Source organism: Barbatula barbatula (assembly GCF_947034865.1).
Source record: "Barbatula barbatula genome assembly, chromosome: 18".
NCBI classification, from domain to species: domain Eukaryota; kingdom Metazoa; phylum Chordata; class Actinopteri; order Cypriniformes; family Nemacheilidae; genus Barbatula; species Barbatula barbatula.
The window spans coordinates 5,502,366-5,518,283 of record NC_136781.1 but is presented as its reverse complement, the minus strand read 5'-3'; the positions used below and the strand labels follow the sequence as shown (position 1 = coordinate 5,518,283).

The following is a 15,918-nucleotide window of genomic DNA, read 5'->3' as shown; positions in this document are numbered from 1 at the left end:
AGCCAAACAAGTAGAAACTCTCAGAAGTCGCCCCTAATGAACCGCATGCCTCCTTCCCCTGCATTTACCACATCGGCTCAATTAAGCTAATTAGACTGAGAGGAGACCAACAATTTCACATTCCTTCATTGGAGCTAAAGTGCCGATTGATTGTGAGAGAATGGTATAGGTGGGAGGCTTTTAACCAGACTTGAAATAATTGCCGTAGGGCTGCCATTTTGCAAACACGCTCATTTCTTCCCCGATCGAACACATCATTCATATCGTAAAAAGGTTTCGCAAGTGATACGCCATGGGCATGAACTAGCATTTGAAGCACTTTTTAAAAAATCGGGATGTTGCAAATGGTATTAATACAAACTATAAAATAAAAGTACCGTACTGAACATTAATTTGCTCACAACGGTCTAAATCCATGCGTGACTTCCGCGTTTCACATTCAGAACCCTCGGCAGTTTCCGGTTGGGTAGACTTAAAGCAGAGAGAAAATTAGAAAGTAGTTAAATTTAGCAGATGCTGTACATTGCGGCACACAGCAGTGGTATATAGAAGTGCTGTCCTACTGTATTTTAAATTATACTTTCATAAATTAACATTTAGTTATAACATTCAAACACGGTAGAACAGCACTTCTTTATACCACTGCTGTGTGCCGCAATGTACATCATCTATTTAAAAAAATTCAATTTTCTCTCTGCTTTAACCCAACTGGAAACTGCCGAGGGTTCTGAACATGTAAGTCACGCATGCATAGAGCCCATTTTCATAATTCTCTTTTTCTTTTGCTACTAAGCAACTCAAATCTTGGAATATAAAAAACACGAAATTTGGCTAAAACGCAGCAAGACACGATTGTCACTAAATGCAATTTCATAAGAATTTATTAAGGTTGTGTGTGTGATAACCATTTTCCTCCAACATGCTTGGTTTCCAATTAGCAACAATGTGGCATATGCTGAGAGATGTGAGATTTCTCAGTGTGAACTCATTTTAAATTCGCCTACGCTGGTGAGAGGGGTCTGAACCACCAGCTAAGGATGCTGAGCTTCATTTGCAACAGATAACAGATTTAATGGCTTATGCTCTTTGACAAATAAGCTGCGTTTTTTCAGACCTATTTAGAGATGTCTACACATTTTACATACGCCTGTGCGGCGCTATCCACACTCCTTGCTAAAGCTGTGTGAATATCACAGGCACTCAGTGAAAGGAAGACATATCAGTGTGAATTATGCATACCATCTTACCAGGCAGAGAAAGCTAGAACGGCACATGCAAAACGCAGCACTACGCTTCATGCTCATTCCCCATCACAGCCGCTTCTCCCCAATCTGTGTGGCTGTTTTGCTGGCTGAGGGTTGAGATATACTTCCGCGCTACATATCTTGGGGCTTTTATAAATTATTCTGCTGTCAATCAAAAGCAGAAATTAGAATTTAAGTAGAAACGTCTAGACCAGTAAAAGCAACAGCCACAACTTCTTGACGCGCTTGATAATTGTATTTTATAAACAATTCACCAGCTCTTGTCTTTCACTACTGTATGGTGTCACTCCTGAGATTCGTTTTTGTTGACTTTTGATGTCTGTAATATTGGTTAAGCCAAACAATCAAAAATTTCTTTTACTATTTCACAAGGTGGTTAATTCGCATGAATTTGCATGTTTCAGTACAATCGGTTTCTGCACCAGTGACCATAAAACCTAATAGTTTTTTACTAATAATTGAACATTTTGGTATCTCATATCATACAAATTCTTACAAATTAGTAAACTCATAAACAGTTACGCAATCCTGTGAAATCAGGCTGTGTGTGTGAGACAAAACCGACGGTCATTTAATTCCCATCAGAATACAAAACAACATGGAGACTAAGCTAAAGAAATTGCTCCATAACACTTCATATAATCTTTATTAAAGGAATGGTTCACCTTAAATAAAAAAAATATTTCTGCACGACACAAGAGAAGATATTTTGAGAAACGTCTCAGTGGTTTTGTGTCTACAGATGTTTCCGAACATTCACAAAAAAGGTTTGTCTTCCGCAGAAGAAAGAAAATCATACAGCTTTAATACAACATGAAGGTGAGTAAAAAAAATTATGTTTCTTTTTTGGATGAACATTGACTTTAAGAAGCATTGTCATTCTGTTTTGAATATAATCATCATCATCACCTTACCTTCTCCTTAAAATAATAATAAATTATTTGTATTCATATGAAAAACAAGAGCATGTGGTTGTCCTTCTGCACACTTAATCGCCACAGACTATTCACAGTGTAATGCATCCTAATAAACCAAACACGGGACAGTATATCCTCTCCCACTAACTAGATGGATGGGTGGATTGACAGGGGGATGGATGGATGGTGGCGTAAAAAGGGTGTTTACCCCTCCCTCCACCTCTGCTCTCGGAAGGACAGTTACTAAGTGCTTGTGGATTTTATGTTTACTGTGTTTTATAAGGCAGATTCAGGAGCCAAGAGCTGTAAAATGTTGTGAGAGGGAGGAGAATGAGGACAGGGGGTGGAGGCAATGTTATTGTAAATCCAATCTTTATTGAGAACGACAGACAAACTGTCGTGCTCGCTCCAGCCCACCTCTCCATCACCCCCTCGCTACTGATTGATTTAGACCTCTGCAAGCTTTAAACAAGCTATATTTGTTTGTTTTGGCTGAGTTCTAATGCTATACAACTCTGACCTTGCTTATAATGTACTGTATCTACATTCTGATATTCAATCTGTAAAATACACAGACCAATATACTGATGCCAGAGAGAGTTTCTGTTGGTTTCCTGTTTTTCACCTACCTTAACAACTATCCTATCTTACTATTGGCATCTAAACATTTCCAAAGCATATGTATGGCTGCGACAACCCACAGTGCTTTACCATAAATAATAACAATACAGAAAAGCAACACAAAGAAATACAGACGTTTGCACGATATGCAATGAATAATGTAAATGCAATCTCGAAGGTAAGAAAATGAGTGTCTATTTGCAATACATTTTATTTTGCTAAGAGGGAAAGTTCATCCAAAAAAAGGAAAATTCTGTCATCATTTACACTCGGGTTGTTCCAAATCTGTATACATTTAGCAAGATCTGCTAAACACAAGCACAAACACAAGCTATTTGAAAGGATGTCAGTAACCAAGCAGATCTCATCCCCCCTTTACTGCCACAGTGGGGGAAATAAATACTAAAGGAGTCCATGGAGGATGAGATAGGTTTGGTTACAGGCATTCTTCCAAATATCTTTCTGTGTTCAACAAAACAAACACATTTTTACAGGTTTGGAACAATCTGAGAGTAAATGAATACAGAATTTTGGGTGAACTATTCCATTAATACATCATATAATCTGATATAACTGTATGATGTTACTACATTAAAATCTATTTTTATTTGTAGTGTGAGAAGTTAAAGGTAAGAATCATCACTTTAGATCAAGGTTGTATTTGTTAGTAGATGCATTAACTAACATGAACAATGAGCAATAGTTTCCCAGCATGTATTCATCTTCGTTAATGTTAATGTTAATGTCAATGTCAATCCTACAGTTCATGTTATTTCATGATGCCAGTGACAACTTTTGATGAAAATAAAATATCAGTTAATAGTGAAATTAACAAACTAAAATGTAAAAATGCTGAAGAAGGATTGTTATTTGTTAGTTAATGTTAGCTATTGTTAACCGAGTCAATGGGTACATTCTTCAAATTCACAATATCTTCTTTTGTGTTCTGCAGAGGAAAGCAATACGTGTTTGAAATGACAAGAGTGTGAGTAAATGAAGACAGAATTTTCATTTTTGGATGAACTATTGCTTTAGACTACTAAGGTGCAACATACTTTATAGCTATATCTGTCACTTTTCCCTCTATTGCCATCACTGTTTGAAATGTAAAATGAATAAGTTGTGAGATCAAACTGGAGCGAAATTATATCCAACATATATGACTTCAAAATCTACATATATCCAATGTAGATCATTATTATAAGCTTACCGGTACATACTTTAATAATTGGCAGATAAGACAGTTCTCACTTAACAGTTTTCAACCTGCTCAACCAAAAAGTTTAAAACCATGTGTTTGTGATCGCTTGAGACCTTTGGCGAGCAACATGCATGGTTAGCAGTCTCGGAAGTCCATTCCAACCTCCAAATTAATGACCTCAGGACAGTCTGTTAATCCTCACGCTTTTACAGAGAGACCTACAGCCAGACGATCAATGTGTCAACTGGGAGAGATGAATCAATGTCCTGTCGCAAAAAAACACTCTCACTCTCTTTCTCTATTTTAATCCTTTGCCATTTCATTTTGCGCCATTGTTCGCATTTTCTCCACCCGTAAGATTTTTGCTTCGCACGCAGCATCTGATCTGAAAAATTCTCTATACACCTGTTTCAATGAGCCTGAACAATAAGCTCCATTAGGCCGCCCTGCAGTAAACGTAACATCTTGTGGTAATACCTAAAACATTAAACAGCCATAGCTTTGCTTTATGGCAGCTTAGAGGTGATGATTAAGAAAATAAAAAGCCCTGTTCACTTCGAGAAAGCTGTATCTATAGCTGTGTCAATATGCCAAGTAACTACAGTGAACTGAATCTCATAGTTGTGTTATTATTCATTCTGGAAATGTTTACCATTGCTTTCTGACTTACAATAAATGCACTTTGAAGTTACGGTCCACAGAATATTCCGTCTTATCTCTGTCTTATAAAGAGAGCTTGCAGTGACAGTACGCAGTGTAATCTTATCCTTGGCTTGTTTCCTTACCCATTTATGGATGCTGTTGAAAAAAGTGCAAATGTTGTTTTTCTTGTGAATCACTTTGTTCTGCACCTGCTGAGAACACACAGTGCAGGTGAGTAATACTTTCAGGTGTGTCTACGCAGACAGTAGCTCTACCTCCACCTAGTGACACATGATCTCTTGGAGAGGACAATTTCTGCTATATGATTCAACACTTTTTAAATGGGGTTGAATAAACAGAGCTACGAAGAGGAGATTTTTATTTTGTCTAATTGAATGCACACGCTCTCTAAACTCAAATGGAAATCCTCTGTTCCGCAGTCCGATGAGGTCAAAGGTTCAATGCTTTAATATGTAGGTCATGTCTGTTCATGTGGACAGAACAAGGCCCCAAGCAAGATCAAGATCAAATATGCCAAATCTACCCCCTGCACAATGTGAAATTTATAGCAAAAAAGGAGTTTATAATGGATCACGTATAATAAAAAATAACCAAGAGTCTTCGTACAAAAAACTCTTAACAATAAACTGCTGAATCAGTGCTTGACGTGTATGATGTATGGCCAGCGTTCTCGGGAAACAATAAAATATCTCCTGGCTAACAAACCCAAGCAGGTAAATGTAGACTATGGATTTTTCTGCACACTGACTCTCACCTGCGTTGGCAATAGCATCTATCTCCAGTTTTGTGATGTCACCACTGAAGAGGGATATTTTCATATTCAGCTTTTCGTTGCTCTTGTACAGAGGCTTACAAGAGGAGTTACCTAAGACATTTAAACAGTTTATTTATTTGATTAAAAAAAACGATTTATAATATCAGCAATATTAAAATATTTCCAAACAATATAACCCCAATAATAACATCAAGTCATGCTTCAAACACTTTCCGGACTCCAAACTAGCTCAAACATTTTTCATTTAGTAGAATAATTCAGATAAAAACTACAATGGTATATAATGGGGTGGTTTCTCGTACAGGGTTTAGGACTAGTCCTAGACTACAGTAAATGTTAGAGCTGTCTAAACTGAAAACAACTTGCATTGGCATTTCCTAAAATACACCAGTGCCATTGTTTTGTCTAAAATTTTACATTTATTCCTTTTTGGCAGACGCAAATGCAGAAAAGTAATTTTTTTGTATGCCATGTTTGTAAAAACATCTTATCCCTATATAACCAAGGCCTAGTCCTAATGTGAGAAACTGTGTGTTTAGTTCACCTGTCGATTTCCAAATAGGAATGTGCTCCAGAGGAATAAAGCCAACCCTGTAAATTGTCCTCCTTGTCTCTGTATCCATGGAGCAGAGCTTATCTATCAAAGACAAACACACGAATAAAAAACAAAAAGGAAATAATAATTAATTATAATTAACTAGTTATGAATAATAAATTATGTAGTGCTTGCTTTATGGTATATAGTTCTACTGTACAATTAAATTATGTACTTCATAGTAAACCGTATATAGTGCTACAAGTAAATTATTTAGTGTTTGCGTTATACGTATATAGTGCTAGTGTTCATAGTATATAATGTTTGTTAGTGTTTACTATATGGTGCTTGATATAATAGTTCAAAGTGCTTCCTATAGTGTATGCAGTATATAGTATTTGCTAGTGTACAGTATATAACGTTTGCTCTAGGGTTTACAGTATATAGTGTTTGATCGAATATATACAGTTCAAAGTGCTTCCTATAGTGTATGCAGTATATAGTATTTGCTAGTGTGCAGTATATAATGTTTGCTCTAGGGTTTACAGTATATAGTGTTTGATCGAATATATACAGTTCAAAGTGCTTCCTCTAGTGTATACAGTATATAGTATTTGCTAGTGTACAGTATACAACGTTTGCTCTAGGGTTTACAGTATATAGTGTTCGATCGAATATATACAGTTCAAAGTGCTTCCTATAGTGTATACAGTATATAGTATTTGCTAGTGTACAGTATACAACGTTTGCTCTAGGGTTTACAGTATATAGTGTTCGATCGAATATATACAGTTCAAAGTGCTTCCTATAGTGTATACAGTATATAGTATTTGCTAGTGTACAGTATATAACGTTTGCTCTAGGGTTTACAGTATATAGTGTTTGATCGAATATATACAGTCCAAAGTGCTTCCTATAGTGTATACAGTATATAGTATTTGCTAGTGTACAGTATATAATGTTTGCTCTAGGGTTTACAGTATATAGTGTTTGTTCGAATATATACAGTTCAAAGTGCTTCCTATAGTGTATGCAGTATATAGTATTTGCTAGTGTACAGTATATAATGTTTGCTCTAGGGTTTACAGTATATAGTGTTTGATCGAATATATACAGTTCAAAGTGCTTCCTATAGTGTATGCAGTATATAGTATTTGCTAGTGTACAGTATATAATGTTTGCTCTATGGTTTACAGTATATAGTGTTTGATCGAATATATACAGTTCAAAGTGCTTCCTTTAGTGTATGCAGTATATAGTATTTGCTAGTGTACAGTATATAATGTTTGCTCTAGGGTTTACAGTATATAGTGTTTGTTCGAATATATACAGTTCAAAGTGCTTCCTATAGTGTATGCAGTATATTGTATTTGCTAGTGTACAGTATATAATGTTTGCTCTAGGGTTTACAGTATATAGTGTTTGTTCGAATATATACAGTTCAAAGTGCTTCCTATAGTGTATGCAGTATATAGTATTTGCTAGTGTACAGTATATAATGTTTGCTCTAGGGTTTACAGTATATAGTGTTTGATCGAATATATACAGTTCAAAGTGCTTCCTATAGTGTATGCAGTATATAGTATTTGCTAGTGTACAGTATATTATGTTTGCTCTAGGGTTTACAGTATATAGTGTTCGATCGAATATATACAGTTCAAAGTGCTTCCTATAGTGTATGCAGTATATAGTATTTGCTAGTGTACAGTATATTATGTTTGCTCTAGGGTTTACAGTATATAGTGTTCGATCGAATATATACAGTTCAAAGTGCTTCCTATAGTGTATGCAGTATATAGTATTTGCTAGTGTACAGTATATAATGTTTGCTCTAGGGTTTACAGTATATAGTGTTTGATCGAATATATACAGTTCAAAGTGCTTCCTATAGTGTATGCAGTATATAGTATTTGCTAGTGTACAGTATATTATGTTTGCTCTAGGGTTTACAGTATATAGTGTTTGATCGAATATATACAGTTCAAAGTGCTTCCTATAGTGTATGCAGTATATAGTATTTGCTAGTGTACAAGTATATAATGTTTGCTCTAGGGTTTACAGTATATAGTGTTTGATCGAATATATACAGTTCAAAGTGCATCCTATAGTGTATACAGTATAAAGCTAATGCTTACTATAGTAGTACTTGCTACAATGCATACAGAATATAGTGCTTGCTGTAGTGAATGCAGTGCTACAACTAAATTTCATGTTTGCTATAGTGTATATAGTACATAGTGCTACAAATAAATAATATAGTGCTTACTATAGTGTATATAGTGCTACGGTTAAATAATAGTGCTTCAATGAAATGATAGAGCTTGCTATAGTGTGTATAGTCTTAAACTAAATGTGTGCTACATATAGTGCTACAAAAAACGATATATGTTTCAGTCAGATGTGTGTTGGTGAATTGATGTACAGTCTCGGAGCACATCTTTAAACTCACTCTTTGCCTCTCTCCAGTCAGTGATGTCAGAATCGAGGTTGAGGTCGGGCCGCGCGTTCATGGCGTGCAGCGTGCTCGTGCGCAGGGTCGCTATCACGGCAGCCGATACCCCCACAGCGCCGAGGGCAATCTTAACAACAGCCCTCCCACTCTGACTGTGGAGTGACTTTGAGGTTGTAGAAACCTTCTCCCACCTCTCAGTTTTATGTACGACCCCCCGAGCCTGCGGTACTTTGATATTTGCGGACTGTTTACCTGCTGTGTAGAAGGAGCGCTCGGCTAAGCCATGTGCGAATTTGCTGAGGAATTTAACATTATTAGATATTAATCCGCCGCTTTTTGAGAGTGTAAAGAGAGAAGCGAGTTGTGACATCTGAAACGCCATAGCCTTGTAACGTTATATTGTCAGCTGTCGAAATATGAATTTAATAAGCTCGAACGAATCCTTTGTCCTTGTTTTAAACTGCAATCAGCTATAATAAACGATACTCGGTTTTGAAGTCAATACTACTGATATCGAAAGTAAATAGTCTGCAACAGTTCATGCAATTTGGACGATACCAATATATAGGGTCCGTCAGTTCTTATAAAAAGCGGGCTTGGTTATTTAGACTGTTCCGGGTCACATCGTGTGTACTGTAGTGACATCTAGCGGCAGTAACGTGGAAGTGCAGCGCTTTTGTCTACTGGTTGCAGTCGGGTGTTTTAGTTTTTTTAAGGTTGTTAAATGAACATCAAAATGTTGGGTGCTGTAACTGCTTATTATATATTTTCATATTTATTTTTTAACCAATTTATCCATTTTGTAGGTTTTGTTTTGCCGTTCACTCATCTGTCTAGTGTGGTAAATATTGGTTAAATTCAAGTATTGTATATCTAATTTTACGAAAACTAGAAATTTTAGTTGCTGAAATGTCGTTCAACCATTTATTTACATACACTATTTACATCTTATTTTATGTTGTTGCCCATTTTAAACAATGTTACATCTTTTTAAACTTTTTCATCTCTTTTTTCATACAATTCTTTGGGGATGTCATATATTTGAGTGGCACCATCTTAAACTGTGATAACACCACAACACATTTCCTGATTCAGTTGTCTCTGTGAGACTTTCATGGCTATATAACAGTCTGAAGTAGCTGTATAAGAGCACACCCAATGAAAAGAAACATGGCCATACACAGTTCCGTTACACGGAAGTTGAGGAAAGAGGAACATCCTTTTCAGTAAGCTCTGACATACCACGAAAAACCACAACTGATTTTAACATACTGCAGCAGAGACATCTTGTGCGCACAAGTGTGTATGAGTAGGCCTGTATGTTCGGTTAACCAATAAACATTGACGTTGACTATAAGGACAGGAGGCAGTTTCAACAAATCCAGAGTAAAGGTAACAACATTTATTAACTTTGAGTTATATATTTATTTAGAAATATAAATAGTAAAGTTTAATTCACATCATAATGCAGCCAGTCTTGAACATTTTTCTGTCTTGGTAGCCGTGACCGTTAACTCTCTGGCATTTATATTTTAAGGTGATGAATGTCAACCTAAAAGTTGATTTTGTTTATATATAATATCTTAATGTTATTAGGCATGTTTCCATAGCATTTCATATATTGTCATGGCATTGTGTCTGTGTGTAAAGACTTTATTTCACAATTTAAAGGTCAAACATTTATGCTACAGATTAAAAAGATACATATGAAGATTTCCATCACACATGTGTTTGATGTATGATGCTTGGCCTATTTCGGTTTACATACATTCGATCAGCTAAATTTAAAAAACTTCACAATCACCCACCCACACACAGACACACACCAACACACCCGGTTAGATGCTACAAAAAGAGGAACGGGGGTTCTATGTGATTTGTGTATAAACGGGAAGTATTTCCCATGGTGAACTTGACTAGGAGTCAAACAGCATGATCGTGCTCACAGGGTAGAAAAAAACACACACGAGTGCTGGTGATGTGTGTTCATGCTAATCATGTGATTATCATCATGCTTTTGACTTTTTAAAGTCACATTTTGGTTGTCCATCCTTAGTATTCTAGATATTCTCTTACATATCAAGTCTCCAATAGCATTTGTATGAAAATCTTGTCATTTGCAGAATGGCAACGTGGGACCTATCAGTCACCGTGGAGGATCTTGGTCCTGATGCTCCGCCCATCAAAATCAGCGTGACCTCTGACTTACACATTGGTGGAGTTTTTCTCAAACTAGTAGAGAAAACCCGTGAGTTACACTTTAGATAAAGGTCACCCTGTGTTTGAGATATTTTACAGACTGCAGACGAATCTCTTCAATTCTTTTTAGGATTAAGAAGTTGTAATTTCAGCAGCAATGTTATGGAGGTTTCTGTACTTGTCATTGAGATATTCCTGTGCCCACATGTGTAGAGCTGACGAAGGACTGGTCCGATCACGCCTTGTGGTGGGAGCAGAAGCAGCAGTGGCTGCTTCGGACGAACTGGACCCTGGATAAATGTGGGGTGCATGCAGACGCTCGCCTCATTTTCACCCAACAACACAAGCCAGTTCGGTTGGGCCTGCCGAACGGGGTGACGCTGAAAATGCGGGCGTGTTTTTCCAGTCCTGTGTTTCGGACTGTAATTGGAATCTGCAGAATTCTCAGTAAGTTAGCTCTGAGAAGAATAAATGTAGGATAAAAACTGACTTGAGCTGGCATGTGTTCTACTTCTCATTTATCATGTAAGTAGGTGTTATGTATAAAAATCCTTTATCTCATATTTATCGCTTTCAGATATTCGTCGGCCAGAGGAGCTCTCCTTGCTCCGTCCTGTTGAAGAAAAAAAGAAAAAGAAAGATAAAGATTCCTCAGGAGAGGAGTATGACATTACACATCTGCCTCTATCCGCAGGTGCACAAAATGACTCATAAAAGAACTTACAGTGCAACTATATATATATCAAATATAAAACATAACCTGCTGAAACAGTGATATTTATTCATCAGTTTCAAAAAAGTAATTTAAAACTGGACTGTATTTGGAAACAGGTTCTGGTCATATTCTGTGTAATGGAATGCCGGCCCATTTTGCTGAATCTCCAAAAACTGAGGATGCATATAAAATGCTGTCTGTTAGTCAACCCTCCCCTCCACCTGAAGCCATGGCGAAACTCTATCGGCCAGCCAGTGTGGTGGACAAAACACACATTCACAGCAGGTACAATTGAGATGCAAGCTTTACAAATATCTCTCATTGTTTCTTTTTTTTATTAATGCTTTTTCGGTTCCCTCGAGGTGGTTGGATTCATCTCGCTCACTAATGCAACAGGGAATAAAAGAAAATGACAAAGTTTGTCTTCGTTTTAAATACTACACTTTCCATGATGTGGATCCCAAGGTATGAGTCTCTTTACAAAGATGTGTGCGATGAGTGCTCAACTATAGGACAGAAAATATCACAAATAGTTTCGGAATTGTTTATTTTATATGAAGTCAGTTCTGTTTTCATTGTAGTTTGATGCAGTGCGTTTGACGCAGCTGTATGAACAAGCTCGATGGGCTATTCTCCTCGAGGATATAGACTGCACAGAGGAAGAAATGATGCTGTTTGGAGCCCTACAGGTAACACCTAAGAGACACATTTTATGGATGAAAAACTATAGTTCCTAATGGAGAAAAGTGTAATGGCACAACAACTATATTAGTCAAAAGCATTGCAATAGCATCCAAAGAACATTCACAAAACATGATACTTTCTAATATCTGTCTCTCTAAATTTTTCTTTTTCAGTATCACATAGGAAAACTGTCCTTGACTCAGGGCGAGGTGTCTTCCTCTCAAGGGATGGATGACCTGGACTCTGCTCTGAAATCTTTGGAAGTCAAGATGGTGGGAGAGAGTAACAGCACGGACATGCTGGTGAGTGACTGTTAGTCTGTGGAACGTTCCAATGAATGTAATTAACAGAGAAGAGGAGTTTAGAGAACATTCAGAGGTGCCTCATAAAACTAAAAGTATTGCCTTCTTATTTTCTGCAGGATAACATGACTGCTCCAGAACTTACCGACTATTTGAAAATATTTCGGTAAGGCTCATTTTTGTTACATTGTACTCTTGTCTTGAGTAAATATCTGTGCCATATCTCACTTATTTTTACCCTTTAGGCCTAAGAAGCTAACTCTTAAGGGTTACAAGCAGTTCTGGTGCAAATTTCAGAACACAGCGATCTGCTATTATAAGAGTAAAGAGGATCGCTATGGAGAGCCAATACAACAACTCGAACTGAAAGGTGCCTCTTACTACCTCACTGTCTAATGCCACAAGTAGACGTTGTCTATTTTAAAGGACAAGTTCACCCTAAAATGAAGATTCTGTCTTCATTTACTCACCCTCGAGTTGTTCCAAATCCGTATACATTTCTTTGTTCTGATAAAAAGAGAGAAACATATTCAGATATTTTGAAGAATATAGGAAAGCAAACAGTTCGGGGGACCTTTTGACTACCAGTGCCATTTTTCTTACTATGGTGGTCAATGGTGACCAAGAACTGTTTGGGTACAAGCATTTCTTTCGCTGTGCACATCGGAACAAAATATATACAACTTGAGAGGAAGTAACCTATGACAGAACTTTTATTGAAAAACTTGAAGATCTTCTAGATTGACCAAACAAAGCCGTGCAAATAGAATTAACAATTTTCCATAAATCCCCTTGTTTTAGGAAAAGAAGAAAGATGTATTTAGTATTTTAATAAATGACAAACACTTTTTACTGGAGCCACATTTGCAGTGTGCAGCATGTGCTTTCACACCTTTGTGGGCGATGAGACAACAGCAGAAATGCATGGTAATATAAAAAGTGCACGTGATTAGTAACAGTTCTGCGTTTCGGAAGGTTGTGAGGCGGCGCCTGAAGTAAATGTTGCAGGTCAGAAGTTCTGCATCAAACTCCTCATTCCTGCACCAGAAGGCATGAATGAAATCTATCTGCGATGTGAAAATGTAAGCAACCATTAAGCAATAGTTAAAACTATGTCTATTACAAAATCAGCTTTAAATTAGGTCTTGTTTTTTTTAAACGTATGAATAATTTATTGATTGTATCTCCACCTCCCTTGACCAGGAGAAGCAGTATTCTCAGTGGATGGCAGCTTGCAAACTGGCCTCCAAAGGTCTGACCCTGTTGGACAGCTCTTATCAAAGTGAAGTGAATAACATCCAGTCTTTTCTCTCCATGCAACGCTCCAATTCCGCAGCTGCCTCTGCGCAAACAGACGAGAGCATCAATACACACAGTCTTGTCTCACCAAGATACCACAAGAAATACAAGCCCAAACAGGTGCGGAGATAATGAAAAATCCAGTTCCAGTTTCCAGTCCCCTTAGCAATTTCATTTGAGCTCAGTGCTGCCATGTTTCTTTCACTTCATTGTACTGTATTGGTTTAGCGTTAAAATAATCTTTGATTTTGAATAATACTTATGATTAATCCTGATTATCTAGTTATGATTTTTCCTCTGAAGATAATCACCGGAATCTAATTTCTTTATTTTCTCTACAGTTAACCCCTCGTATTCTGGAGGCTTATCAAAATGTTGCCCAGCTTTCCTTGACGTCTGCCATGTTAAAGTTTCAGCAGATCTGGCAAGCTCTGCCTGATTTTGGAATATCCTACTTTATGGTCAGGTGAGTAGACTGTGGATTTTATCCAAAAAAACATTGTTATTTGACAATGAACAATATGGAAATGCAGTTTCAGAATATAAACAAATACGGACACATTCAGTCTGAATTGAAAGGATAGTTCACCCAAATATACAAATTCTGTCATCATTTATTCACCCTCATGTCGTTCGAAACCAAATATGAAGATGATGTTTTCAGAAATGTTTCTGTGGTTTTGTTTCCATACCATTGAAGTCGATGGGTGCCAATGTTGTTTGGTTACCAACGTTATTCAAAACATCCCCATTTGTGAGGAAGAAAGAAAGTCATACAGTTATGGAATGACATAAGGGTGTGAAAGTTAAGATGATGCAGCATTTTATTCCCATCTTTCCTCAGGTTCAAAGGCAGTCGTAAGGATGAAGTCCTGGGCATCGCTAACAACCGTCTGATCCGTATAGATCTGGGAGTTGGAGATGTGGTTAAGACGTGGCGCTATAATAACATGAGACAGTGGAATGTTAATTGGGATATTAAACAGGTAGGTTACTGTAATACGTGATCAATTCAAATGTTTTAAAATGACACATCTCATGTAATACACTTGCTAGTGTTCTGTACTTAAAACATGGCTGTCTTCACAAGGTGGCCATTGAATTCGACGGAAACATTAACATAGCGTTCAGCTGTGTGAACGCAGACTGTAAGATTGTGCACGAGTACATCGGAGGATACATCTTCATGTCCACACGTTCTCGAGAGCAAAGCGATACGCTGAATGAAGAACTCTTCCACAAACTCACTGGAGGTCACGATGCTCTCTGAGCACAAAGGAACAGCTTACAGAGAAAAAAAGACTAAAGCCACAACTGAAGGAAACAGATAAGAAGTGTTAGGACGGGACTGCAACTGCACCCTTCATTTTACATGTTTTAAACAACGAGTGTACATTAGTGATCTATGATTTAAATAGAAACATTTTGAGTACCTGTATATGGCAAATGAAACCTGTGTGTTTTTCATGCGTTTAGTCATTATGGGGTGTATTAACTTCTCATCCAACTATATACTTTGTGCCTATATATAAAAGGAATAATTTAAAGGGTATAATGTTCTGAAATAATCTAAATGTAGTTAGTCATTATTCATCGAATGCATTTCTTAGAAGTGTGTCTGTATTATTGTCAGTATTATCTAATTTGTGTAACAGCTCAGGAAACCACAGTCTATCATGTGCTACCAGGCTAAGGTTAATTGGCATGCGCTCTTCATTGCAGAATGTCTTATCTTTGTACAACAGAGTTCCAGTTAACAGTGTTATATCATTGTCTCTGTCATTGTTATTTTTAGATTCAGTCACGCCTTGGAGAGCTTGGTTTTTATTCAATAGGTTAACAAAATGTCATCTCTGCAGTGTTTTTCAAATGACTTTCACAGCATTGCTAATTCTCAGTATCCAGAACAGTATAACTGTACAAACGTTATTTTAAAGGCACACATTGGAAATACTTAGAGTCATTGTCCTGCAGAGTTTGATCAGATGCATTTGTCTGTAATTTTAAAGACATCTTGAAAACCTTAGTTAAATGGTTTAGGTGTGTTTTTAAATAGGTTGGGAAAGTGTTCACTTCATTTTAACACACTTTTAAACCAAGAAGAGCTATATGAGACAATTGAAAGTGACCAGGACAAATGTGTGTATTTGGCACACGCTTTTATACAAAGCAACATCCATATATATAAAAAAAGGTTTTTATAAAAGGATAACGTTTTAATTTAACGTAATAACTTACGTAACGTAAAAACTGTGTAAAAACGTCCTCCAAAAAACACCACTAAACCCAA

At 36.9% G+C, this 15,918-nt stretch overlaps 2 protein-coding genes across 3 annotated transcripts in view; one reads left to right on the top strand and one right to left on the bottom strand.

Annotated features, from left to right (window-relative positions):
* macrod1 (mono-ADP ribosylhydrolase 1) overlaps positions 1 to 9,124 on the bottom strand; it is a gene marked incomplete at its 5' end in the record, with an annotated part of 55,492 nt that extends 46,368 nt beyond the window's left edge. Inside the window, 3 exons of one of the 2 annotated variants that reach the window (XM_079480307.1) lie at positions 5,422 to 5,532; positions 5,987 to 6,079; positions 8,427 to 9,124. In XM_079480307.1, the coding sequence (XP_079336433.1) occupies positions 5,422 to 5,532; positions 5,987 to 6,079; positions 8,427 to 8,811 (589 nt within the window). The remainder of the gene's footprint in view (positions 1 to 5,421; positions 5,533 to 5,986; positions 6,080 to 8,426) is intronic. The other variant, XM_079480308.1, reaches the window with a different exon arrangement.
* On the top strand, positions 8,963 to 15,830 carry fermt3b (FERM domain containing kindlin 3b). Its single transcript, XM_079480306.1, has 15 exons — positions 8,963 to 9,821; positions 10,553 to 10,677; positions 10,842 to 11,075; positions 11,206 to 11,322; positions 11,460 to 11,628; positions 11,706 to 11,808; positions 11,925 to 12,032; positions 12,201 to 12,329; positions 12,449 to 12,495; positions 12,575 to 12,699; positions 13,305 to 13,411; positions 13,533 to 13,748; positions 13,970 to 14,094; positions 14,473 to 14,614; positions 14,719 to 15,830. The coding sequence occupies exons 2-15, from the start codon at positions 10,554 to 10,556 to the stop codon at positions 14,896 to 14,898; spliced, it is 1,926 nt and encodes a 641-aa protein (XP_079336432.1). The 5' UTR covers positions 8,963 to 9,821; position 10,553; the 3' UTR covers positions 14,899 to 15,830.
* The last annotated feature ends 88 nt before the right edge of the window (positions 15,831 to 15,918 follow it).